General features: G+C 44.0%; 1 protein-coding gene across 1 annotated transcript in view; it reads right to left on the reverse strand.

Annotated features, from left to right (window-relative positions):
- Window positions 1–12802, reverse strand: part of SMURF2 (SMAD specific E3 ubiquitin protein ligase 2) — a 1271870-nt gene that overhangs the window by 87705 nt on the left and 1171363 nt on the right. Inside the window, exon 17 of the mRNA XM_069655016.1 lies at window positions 7518–7719. Coding sequence (XP_069511117.1) covers window positions 7518–7719 — 202 coding nt within the window. The remainder of the gene's footprint in view (window positions 1–7517; window positions 7720–12802) is intronic.

Below are 12802 nucleotides of genomic sequence, written 5' to 3' on the forward strand. Positions count from 1 at the left end.
ATGTTTGTGTGATCCTCACCATTGTTATTAGGCCTGAGCTTGGACGACCTTTCTCATTCTTTTCCGCGGGATTTAATAAGATGGTGAACCCGTCACACATTGGCGATTTACAGAGCCATGTTTCCTGTAAACAAATGATGAAAACACTTTTCAAAGAGATTTCAAAGTCATTGAATAAGTGTTTAAAACCGCATGTGTTCCATGATAGGAATAGAGATGGACATTCAATGTTGGTCAGTCATGGCTAACACTGATTTCTGGGTCGGTTTAGATTATGTTTTTTAGACGATACATTTTTTTGCAAGTTTTGTTCATGTCTTTGGTTCTGGGTGATACTCAGACTGACTTCGCATAGCGCAATCAACAGGTTTCGTTTTTTGTTTGTTAACTTCGCTTCGTTTTTCTATTTGAGAAAATTCAAACTCATCAGGTTCAGACGAACCAAACCCAAAGAACAACAGCTCATCGATAGCTCTTAAGAGGGTGCTGCGTATAATTGCAGAGTTGATGTGTAGAAGTACCTGATCCGAAGATTTTTCTGTCGCATATTCGACAATCCGTATGTCATCCGATTCGATTGTGCGTAGCGATGGCACACATTTGAATAATTTCATGATGTTTGCTCGATTTAAATTTACTTCGGCGTCATCACTTTGAATATTTTGTAAACGTAGTTTACGGCAGCAAAGTGCTCCTTTTGCGGGTTTATCCTCATGTACTCTCGTTTTAATATGAACATGCTGGTTTCGCTTGTTTGAGGTACATTTCGGATTCATCTGCGGTTCAAACTCGGACACTAAGTTTGCCTTTCCAGTGGCAGCACTAATGGTGCGGTGGTGCTCAGCTAAGGGTTTCATAACCCTAGATGACACATTATTTGGGTTCTGAGAGTGAACCCGAGTTGGAGCAGAATGATTGCAACTTGAAGCAATAGAATCATCTTGATCAACTGGGATCGAATAGGTGGATAAGTCACGTAAGTTTGTAGATGGAGTTGTAATGCTACTTGTCTCAGAGTCCGAAATTATTATTCTTCGTTTTACGGCCAGTTTTTGTTTCTCTTGAATTATGTTAGCATGAATAACCTTGTTTGTTTCAGGTTCTGACTTTTTCTATTTAGGACCATCATTACGTTTGAATAGACTTAATCTTGGCGGAGTCGATAGATTTCTTATGAATGCCTTGGTCTTTGTGGGACCAGCCGATTTGATTTTCTTTGTCGCTATTCCACTTGCAGTTTTTCCCGGGATTTTGGTTGCAACCGTGTGTGTGGTAAGTGAGGTCGTTTTTGCTGTGCCAGTAAAGATACCAAAAGAAGAGAAGTGGTTCACGGGCACTGCCTTTTGAATTTGGATATCATCCTGGGAAACATCAACATTGACATCATTGCTTTCATCATCTTGAATTTGGATCCTTTGATCACCCAGGCAATTTGCATTTTCCTTAATGATTTCCAGTAACTTCTGCGATTCATTTTCTCCACCCACAATAGTGGGTTTTTTCATTTTCTGTCGGGGGTCCATCACACCCGCATTTGTCCGAATGACATTGTCAATCGAAATTATGTTCTGATCAGAGGGAGCACGAGCATTCAGCACATTTGCTACATTCATGTCCGTTTGTGCAGATGCCGTCGCAGCCGCTGGAGACAGGACATTGGCACTTTCGCATCAGCTTGATAACGTCTAGCAATCCTTTGACCAATTTCACGTTTTGGGAACTGTTACGAGTGGCCAAGTCATATTGCCTTTGTTGCCATGCCACTGTACACTCTGCCTCTGCATGTATCTTCTTTTTTAGGTACGTAATGGACCTTTCAGATTGTTCCATTTTCTGGTTCAGATTCTGTAACATTGCACCTTGATCTTGAATCCGTTCAATCAGGGCTTCATATAATTTAACAAAAGGTATCATCGCCAGAGAAGTAGTCGCCAAGATGTTGTTATGAATTTGCATGGCCGTAGCCGAGGAAAGACTGGCCTTTGCTGGTGTGTGGCCGGTATTGTCTGCTCCACTTCACAAATAACTCGGGATATCCTCGGTTGACACTTGTGCTTCAACTATATGGCTGGTTTTTCGTGCCGACTCTCGACCTTTGGCGCTGTTGCTTTTCCTCATGGGCGCCATCGGTGTGCTCATTTTTGATTTGGCATGCTCACGGACTTGAGGCGGCAAAGTAACTTGTGATGAATTCATTGTAGCCGCATGTAGGTGTTTTGAGCTAGATTTATCCAGACATGCCAAAGCAAATGAGCAATGCGAGTTTGGGGCAGTGAACTGAAGCACAGGGTTCCGGTTATTTTCCTTAACTAGTATGGTACTCGCAGCGGGCTGCATACAGACTCGGCTGTTTTTCCTGTGCAGGGTCTCAGCAAATTCGCTACTCAAAAAGGTTTCATCCGGCAATGGTTCTGACAGATTAAAGGTTTGTTTTACGGATTTATCCAGACAGGTTATGCTGGGCGTGGCATGGTAGCGTATGATCTTTTTCCCAAGTGATGCCAGACCCTCAAGCGTGGCGTGGAATTGAATCCGATGGGAGCTTTTCAGTGGAGCACTTGAAGGTTCTTTTGTGCCATCAACACAGCCAGCTGTACATCAGAGTTAATGGGTGGGACGCTCAGCTCAACTGTGTTCTGTGGGATTTCTGTCACCACTAAAGGGCATTCAACTAAGTTACAAGCAGGAGGTTGATCCTGCAATGAATGCTCACATGATATTGACGTTAGGCCATTTGGCTTTTTCAGGCTTTTCAGGCTTGTCGGGCTTGTCGGAATAGTTTGTTCAAATTCATTAGAAAAAAGTACAACATTTGGGACAGCCATCAAGTCTGCACCAGTAATCTCAAATGGTGAATAAAAAAGCTCAGGCGTTGCAGGGCTGGAAATATTCTCTCGTAGTTCGCGAATCAATTTGGAGACAGGTTCCAAATTATTTAACAATAGCAAGGGGATTTCGGGTAGCGTTACCGCAGATGACAAAACAGTCTGTTCAGGGTCGGTTAAGTGCCCGAGTTCTCTCAGTATGAGGCAGCGGATCGATGGATGACACGGCCTCAGACAAATCAACTATAGGACTACATTCCAGTCTAGCAGCGGCCGCAGCAGGCTCTTCACACGCTTCGGCCGTAACCAGAGAAGGGCCGGCAGGCGTGCACGTCAGCAAGGCAACAACATTTTTGCTTACCTTACCATCAGTGGTTGCAACCTTATTCAAGGCTGTCCAAGGATTCAGCATGCGGCGCTGCTGCAGTGTTTTGTGGCAAGTCTGTGGCCCTGATTTCTGTTTTGTACTATCAGCCATGGATGCGCCCTGGATCGGACTGGGGCAGACTGGGAACTCGTTGCTGAGACTGGGGCAGACTGGGAACTCTTTGCCGAATTCCCATTACATCCAGTGAGTGGAAGTTGAACAGAGAAGTATTTACAAGTTTACATAACTTATGGGGCTCTTTAGTCATATATTTATTTGCTTCCTGATTGAACACAGAGACTTGCAGATATTTCAGCTGGAGGTTAGAGCCGGGCACTTTGCGAATGGATGCCTTCCTGCAGAATGGAGCGGAGTGATGCATTACGCCTGTCCACCTTTTTTAATGCTAGCCAGAGTATTAGCGAATGTTCGCAGGGAGGAAGCATAGCTAGTGATCACAGCACCTGCATGGAAGTCACAAGAATGGTTTCCAGTTCTAATGTAACTTTCTTCTGATTTTCCGCAAGCAAATTCAAAGCGTCTAGATCTGCTGACCGACCCGGCAGGGCATTTTCACCTTCTAGTGAGGATATGGAATCTAGCACAGATGGGGCCTGCTGGGTATTTTGGAACAAGCTGCTAGATTTGTACACTCGAGTGGTATTACTCAGCATGGCGCAAGTGGGAAACCTAGTGCAAGCGGCAAAGTGTTTATCCTGTTTCTGTCCCTATTGTGAAGGTTCTCAATTTCCTAGTGACACCGAGTAAGGTAGAGCGTTTAGGACTGTCCGCGTGTATACATCAGCCATCATCTGCGGGACACGAACAAGTGGACTGTTCGCCAGTAGAACAACATCTGGCGGTAGTTAGTTTACTCAAAGGTGTGAGGCTTTGCAAACAACCAATAATGAAATGCACATCCTTATGGGATGGTAATCTGGTGCTTAACCTATTTGTGTTGTGGCCTGTAAATGAGAATCTTTCCTTAAAGCAGTTGTCAGGGAAGCTGGCAATGTTGCTCTGTCTTGTGTCATGTAATGTCTGCTGTGAGGGCATTGGAAAGAGACAGGAAAATATTCTACTCAGAAGGAGTGCCATTTAGCATTGCAAAAGGTAGCAAATCTAACTCTATTGTCAACTGTGTCTAACAAAATGCATTAAAGCGTATGAGACCATGACTGAGGACGTCAGGCTGCAACGCGTATCCCAGCTGCTTATTGCACGCAGAAGGTATTTCAGGGCAGTACCAGCGGTTACCATTGCCAGAGGGTGCAGGTGGTGATGGTGTGTGCAGCTATTGATGTAACGTTGTTGGGAACACATTCCGTGAGGGGTATCATGGCATCCAAAGCTGTTGCTACAAGAGCTGAGCTAGAAGCTATATTTAAATCGCGAACAGTTCTACCCTTAAGACATTTTACTTTAAGCTAATTTCAACTGTGGCAGTTACAGTGATTGATAGCTTTGAACAAGGATAATGCTCGCCTACGGTCTTGACACATAATGAAGATTATGCATACGTACGGCGCAGGAATTCTTGATTCTATCAAAGACACAGAGGCAAGCATTATCCCACCCAGGAGTACACAAGGAACTATGACGAGGCAAGGGGAACTGACATGATGTACTGTTTGAATATTCGCACACTTACATCTGTATTGTTACATTACAGGCAAAGAACAGAAGAATGGGTGAGATGTAACGGATACACCACGTATAGACGAATTGGACAAAGCTGCAAGTTGCAGAGTGGTGGTTCAAATGCTTGTTTCATTTATGGTTTGGTTCTATGTTTATGGTGGATGGAGATTGGCATTCCAATACAGGTGGACTGGAAAAGAAGCTGCAAGTTTGACAGATCAACAAAGGAAAATGAAAGGACCTAGTCAGGGATGTGACATGCTTGGGTAGGAGAGCCCCAATTGGTGGATATGAAGATGAGGGAAACTACTCAAAGTTGACTTGGGAGTTCAATCACTTGTAGTGTTTTCAGTTGTGTTCAATAAGTTTCTTTGAAAAAGGAAAAGTTTAAAGCTGCTGAAGTATGGGAATAAAGACGTTCAGCCATAATGCTTGCTTTCGTGTCTTTAATAGAATCAAGACGCCCTGCGCTGTAAGCATGGGTAATCTTCATTGACGCATCATGTTAAAAAGATCCAGTTGAATACCCCACTTGAGTAATTTGGGCCAAAGCAAGTGTATAAATGCTACCAATTGCTGCGCTGAAGTCGCTATAGATAACATGTGGGGGGGGGGGGGAAGAGGCCTTTATTACCTCTCCTGGTAACTAACTTTAGGATGCAAACGTGAACTGTAGACCACCCGTTTCGATATTCAGTCTGAAAGGCACTTAACACATTTGTCCTCTGCTCATTTATAGGAGTCGTGTGTGTAAAATGGTAGCAAACAGTTTACTTAAACATCTAAAAGGAAGTCAGCTATAATTTGGTGTCTGTCTCTTGTACCATTCTTGTGGACAGGGAAAATGAGCATGGATTGTCACCAAGAAGTGTGAATCCTGTTATATTGTACAATCTTCCCCAAAACATCATGCAGGAAACGTGACCAACACCCTTTCTAAAAGTGTGTTGTCACATTAAGACTCTTGCAGGAACCCAGCATGTCTTTCTGCAGACTGACCCACCACTATATAAGTGCATCAGCCACTGCCACAACATCTTCCATATGTTTTAACACCATTGCAGCACGTTTGGAGCATGGCATTGCTGAAGGAAGCATTGGTGTAGCGAAGAGGAAAGTGCAAGGACTTGAAAGGCTGAAATAACCTTAATGGCAATTTTTCTTACTCTGGGGTATTCTTCTCCCACTATTTCAAATGGTTGTCAACCAGATATACAGCTCAAAAGCACTGGTAGATTGTGACAGAATGTTTACAAGTAGGTTGTGCAAAGTTTTGTGGCCAAATAATGCCACCCTTTGAGAAAATGCAGATTAATGCTTTCAAAAAAGCAGTTGGGGTAGCCCACATGGTTGCACTATAAACGTCCATTAACAACTGTTAAAAAGTCATTGTTACTGCTTTCGCGCTGATGGGATGTGTAGACAACCTGAGTGGAATGCCTGTACAAGTGATCCATGTGAGCTTCAAAGCTAGCAGGCATCAACTGGAGTTAGACTAATAAAGTCTTATTTTTTGCCTTTTTCTTAAATAAGAAATAACCTAAACTGCATGCTTGGGTAACAGTATTCTAACGTCCCCTAGATAGTCAATACAATTCCTTGAAGTTCATACAACCAACAAATGCAAGAACAAGGCACCTAGCTAAAAGTCAATTTGGCTGCCACCTTGCCATCACCAATATTACCATCAGTAAGCCACAGATGAACAGAAATCAGAACAAGTTGACCCATTATGTTCTGTTACTCTCAATCTGTTGCCTATTTGGCAAGCCACACCGGGTTCTTACTCGCTCCCTCTCCTCTTTGCACCACCAGACACTAACACAATCCTAGCACCGTGAGCCTCTTTGTTTAGGTAGGATTGCTTTAATGAGTGTTCTAGTTAGTGGGCTCATTTTTCCCATTAACTTTGATTTTCATGACTGGTGTTTGCCCAATGTGTCCACCTCCTCCTAAGGAGATATATGCGCCCCTCGTCCACAAACTCCACTGCTGTGCTTCTTTTAATCTAGGTCGTCCTTGCTCTGGCTCCCACTGCCTGAATTCTCAAAAGTCCTGCCTGCTTGTGATCAGGCAGTGGTGTCATGGTGGCTCAGTGTTCTTAGTGGAAATGCAATATGTGTTGACTTACAGGAAGTGCATGCGTAACCATGCTCAGACCGTTTGATTTTTACCTGTTACTATGTATTTCTCAGTCCCTGCTCCAAGGTCCACGCCAGGGCTGGCACACCCGAGGTGCGCTTAAGAGTCTCAGTCCGTGCATGGATTTTGGGATCAGAGCCCTGGTGCCGGCTCCAATTATCCCACATGTAATGAACTCACAACAAGGTCTGACTTTCTCAGGGTTCGTTCCTCCTAAACCTGCACACCGTACATTACGGAAGTTTTAGATAACTCGCCCTCATTGTCCACTTCTGGCTGACAATACTATTTTCATTTAAGGGTGACAATCACGAATGAAGTGAGGAGCTCTGGGGATCCCTCACTTCATTCGTGGTTTCTTCATGTACCTGGTGGTTTTGCATGACTCAAGAGTTCCCCAGTCTCTCTCGATGGGCAAAGTGACTTTGTTGTACCATCCACCAGACGAAGGGACTCCAGAGCTAATCATTGTGATGATGCGAAGTGCCATGATGAAGCTATACAAAAGGCCAAAACAAATGAGATCAATATGATCCACTCACCCTGTAAAGCTTTAAAGCCCTGAAGTGGCACTCTGGATGAACCAGTGACAAACTGCAGCAAACGTGCCCGTCTCTCTTCATCGAAGAACTCCACAGCATTCCAGAACCATTTCACAATGTTGCTTTCAGGCGTGCAGTGTTTTAACCTTGTGTTCGACTTCCAGTCATTGACATCAATTTTGCCAAGTCCGCAAACAATAAGCTATGAACACAAACATTTCAAATTGTTTCACACGTTTTTCAGCCAATAAGTCCTTTAAAATGTTCAATTACAGAGGAGCACACTTTGTTCAATTGTTCAAGAGAGACAAACTCATATGTAATGACATTATATATTTAAGTATTCCAAAAAGCAAGAAGGGGAATGTTGAAAGCCTTTCCCAATGCAAGGCTTACTAACTGGCTGTGTGTTTTATTGCACTGGCGCACACATTCTCACAGGATACATGCAGTAGGAGACAGAAGATCTCCTTCGACACTGCCCAGGGATGATGCATGTAGGCAAAGTGGCATGTGCCCAGGTAGTTTATGACAATCCATAACAATGGAAATAGGGCATGTTATTTGGCCTTTTCAAAATATGAGGTTGGTGCCATGTTCTATTGGAAAACGATTAAGAAAGAAAACCTAAAAAGGTCCGCGTGGGACTTGAAAGGGATGAAAGCAAAGCATGTCAGCAGTGGTAGAATGCAAGAACCCTATACAAATACCAATGGTCCACATGAAACCAGCTGCTTTTTTACTTACTCCCACATTTCCTACGATTTGATTTGCCAGTTTACCAATCAATGACAGGCAAATAGGGTCAGCAATTGTGGAGTGCCAAACTACTGCTGTACAGCCCGGTGTAAAGAAAAAAGCCCTTTTATTCACTTTTCTGGTTTTGGAGCATTTTGGTGGCGCAGCCACCAGAATATTGCCAACACCATTGCTACAGAGAAGAAATATGGGGATGCCATAAGTGGACTTTGTGGTTGGCATGACAACTGGAAATTCTGTGCATAATTGGCCGACATACTAAAGCTTCTTGTCCCATTACAACAATGTAATCCAATAGTGCCTCGTTTAACTAATGTTCTCTAAATCAGGAGTTCTGCGCTATGTCAAGTGACTGTGTCACTTTCAAAGCTGGGATGGCGTAGTGATCTTTCTTTTCGCAGTCTGAGGAAGTTTAGCTATATTTGGACTACTTTCCTGGCCCCGTTTGGCTACATGCACGGTTTCCCTTTATGGACACTGTTACCATACAAGCGTTTATTTTTTGGAGAGGTGCAGTACTAGTGACAACATACAGATGTCCTCATATAAAATCGCATCAACATTTCTTGTGAGGACATGTCAGTGGTACTTGTGAAAAACCCGAAGGTATTTAACTGCCCAGAACCTTAGGGAATTACTAGGAAACATTTAAGGGAAAGACACAGTATATCCCCTTTTCAGTGTACCCCTAACTGCCACCCCTTCAGTTGTTATGGGATACTGTCAACCATATTCTCTCATACCCCAGTATATTTCTGTAACAAAAAGGAAAAAACATCCCAGGAAAATTGTTAGGCAGAATTATATGCAGTACCCTTTGGGAACACCACACACAATTAAAACTACAAGTGACAGTACAAATTCACCTTTGGTACAAGCCTGTACTACACAGTAAAAGTGGTAGCAATGGCTGAGCAGCCAGACTTATCTCAAGAGTAAGTGAGGAGTATCAAATAGTTACACAAAGGACTGCAATTACTATGATTCAAACAAACACTGACTTAAGGTTGTCAAGTAAAATAATATACATTTATTTACTCTTCAGTCATATAACATTTCACTCAAGTAAAGCAGTTTAAACAATCACACTCTTAATACACCACACCACTCCCAATAAGTTCCAGACATGTTAAGCTCACAAAATGAAGTGGGAGCAAAATGGCACTCCAGCAATTTAAAAGGGAGGGAAAGACAAAGTTAATAGAAATTGAACCACACCAACAGGTAAGTACGCAGGGCAATTGAGCAAGAGGAACTACAGTGATATAATCAGGTAAAAAAGGCTTTGGGCCAAAGTCACTAGGTCAAAAGTCTTTTGTTCAAGATCACACGGTTCAGGCTAGTTCGCGGTAAAGTTCTTGCCACGAGTTCCGGACGAAGTTGGTCAGCAGAAACGTTAGTTCAAAGAGAAGAGAAGGACAAGCCCTCGGATTGGAGAAAGATTTCACACACTTTCACTGCATGAACGAAACGAACAACCGGATTTGCACAGTACCTTAAAATGGATAGAGGGAGCTGTAGCTGAGGTGGAAGTTCCTGCTAGTTCCTGCAGGCTCACGGTTCCTGAAGCGACAGTCGGACTGACAAGAAGGAAGACTGGAGATTCCTGCACTACCCAGGGAAGAAACCAGTAGAGGAGCAAAGCAACAAATAAAAGGTGTGCGCCTTAAAACCCAAGCAGGGTCTGACCTTTCTGGCTATCCGACCCACTGTAGCGCTGTACAGCGAATTCGACCAGAGGAGGGGTCCTGGCTTGAAGTTTGGGCAAACTGGTTGGTCCCACCAGCTCAAGGGAAGAAGATTCCTGGAGGATCCTCTCGGTTGTCGGATTCTGAAGATTGGGAACTGCAGCAGGGCTTCACCGGGTGGTTCAGTCGTTGTAGGGATCCTCTTCTGTCAGCTCCTCGTCGGTTCTTTCATTCCAGTGGCGACTCTGCCTTTCCAGTCCCAGAGACCTGCCTTTTATGCAGTTTTCCCCCATTCACACAGCCTGGCTGTCAATCACACAGCACGGTGTCTTGTCCTGGCAAGTACAGTCACCCAGCCAATCAAACAGGAGTGCGACTTGGGTTACCGAGGGAACTCATGGCAGACTCCTCCCTCACCTCCTGCCTACCCAGACTTTCAGGCGCCTTAAGGAGGGCTTCTGTGCAGAAGCCCGCAAAAAGACGGCAAACAAAGGAACCAAACCTGGTTTGGCGCGCCAGGTAAAACACGAGAAAGACTTTTACAAAAAGAAATGGTGAATAAACCCAGCCGGAGCCAAAATAAAATATATTTGGTCAAGCTGGTTCATGTTCGAGGCTAATAAAGTAGCCTAAAACAATACCATGGTTATTTAAGATAACCGCGGTATGAGAAATAGGGTAGTTACCACTGCCACCAGCCAAGTCTCGATGAAAAGGGAGCGAAACAGTGTTCCAAGAGAAACAGACAAAAAGAAATGAACCCTTTCCAATACTCCATGTAAGATGGGTTGTACTGGGTCTGTAGTTACGAGACTACATAAAGCTAATGGCAACTTTACATGTTTCTGGGAAGACAGTCAGTCCCAGAAAAACAGAGTCAGTGGGAAGTCTGAAAGACAACCCTGTGTCACTGCACTGAAGGTGCTGTGTAACACAAAAAATGATGCCCATGGAGTAGGTGAGGCTCCAGAGCCCAAGATCACACAATTGGTAAAAACACACACAGCAAAATACATGTAAGAGTGGGAAAAAGGCTCACACTCTTACAGGTGAAAAAAAATAAACCCTAGGAATCCAGCAAAGCTGCTGAGGGACTCAGTAGGTAAGGGAAATTAACTTTTTTGGAGAATTCTCCCTAACAAAAATAAAACCAACTTTATATACTCACCACTTTGACAAGAGGCCCCAGGGTTTTTCTATACTCCCTCCTGATAACTACACCTCCAATAATTCCCCCCGCTACTGTTTCTCAAAACCACTGGGACAAGGAAGAGGCAGACAAGAACGATGAAAATTACCCATAGGGACCAATGCACCATTAGTTCCTATGGGCGATATCCATCTTGTCCCATTAACAAGGTCAAGCAGAGTCAGGCTGAGCTAGAAAACTACTCACACCCGACTCCTATTAAACCTCCCTGCCAGAATGAAAGGTGGAGCACTAAAACACACTTGAAGGAAGCTGGGAACGCCGTCCAGAAGGAGAAGCAGGAAGCTGCAGCAAAGGCAGAAGCTACAAGCTTGAATGCTGCAAGGCAAAGCGCTGGTGGTAGCTGCAGGAAGCTGGGCTGTTGTCCAGAAGACGCCAAATCATGGATCCCTGATGTGAGAGGGTCTACTCTAGTGAGGGGCGCTGGAGCAGGAGCTCCGTGGCACAGAACCGGCACAGCAGGAAGCTGGGCTGGAGAAAACCGCTTCTTTGAAATCCCAAGCATGTGGTAACTCTCCTCAGGCGTTGCAGAAACGCCGGAATGCAAAAGGGGCAAACTGATGAACCCCAGAGGCAAAGGAGGAGCGCCGAGAAGTACACGCTCATGTCAAGCACAAGCATCAGTAAGTTTTAGAGAAACCAGAAGCACCAGGATGCTTTCAGAGCAAGTTTGAACAAAGAAAACTCATTGAAAGTGATTGCATAAAAAGCCAAGTGTGAAAAGCTTATGGTGAATGAAGCATGCTGGGACTTGAAGTGCTGAAAATGAAACAACTATAATTCTTGAAAGAAACAGTGAAATCACAGCCAAGAAGAATGAACTGTTAAAAGTATATGGAGAGAAAGTATACATGAATAACAAAAAGCTAGGTTCTGAAAAGGTCAAAAGTAACAGAGCAGCCGGGCTAAAACTATAATGCCTTTTCAAAAGTTTGAGTTGTGAACTACAAAAAATGAAGTATATATCTTGATTGGGGGACTTGAGATTGAAGTTTGGAAAAGAAGAACCATTCAGAAATCAAAACCCCATTAGTGACAGAGAGGCACAACCGAACTGTGGATGAAAGGCTCGAGCCCAGGCGATGTTAGGAAGAATTCTCTTATAAGGCTAATTTCCCAAACCTAGTGAGTCCTCCCCCTCCCCCAGCAGCTTTGCTGGATTTTTGGGGTTTGTTTTTTTTCTCCTGCCAAGAGTGAGACTCTTCTCCTCCCACTCTTAGGCATGATTTGAGGTATGTCCGACTTATGTGCTTATGGGCTATGGGGTTTTCTTTTTACTCTATAGGGTATCATCTATTTTTTGTGTATGTGATACACAGCACCCTCAGTGCAGTAACACAGGGGTGTCATAGTGACCCCCAAACATATACTCAATACCCTGGGACTGACTACTGTCTCCCAGGGCATATAAAGTCACCATTGACTTTACTAGTCCTAAATTGTGAACAGCACCAGTACACATCATATTGTGGAAGTACTGGAAGGGGTAAATTATATTGCCCCTGGGTCTGTTTTCAAGGGGGCACTGTCCAGTCCCCCCTTGTCGAGTTTCTGGCTGGTGGCAGTGGTTACCACGCGAAATATTCAACCGGAATATTCTCTGTGGGATTTTCCCATTGATTTTAAAC

The sequence above is a fragment of the Ambystoma mexicanum genome, chromosome 3q (genome assembly GCF_040938575.1).
Source record: "Ambystoma mexicanum isolate Mex_15411 chromosome 3q, UKY_AmexF1_1, whole genome shotgun sequence".
NCBI lineage: Eukaryota > Metazoa > Chordata > Amphibia > Caudata > Ambystomatidae > Ambystoma > Ambystoma mexicanum.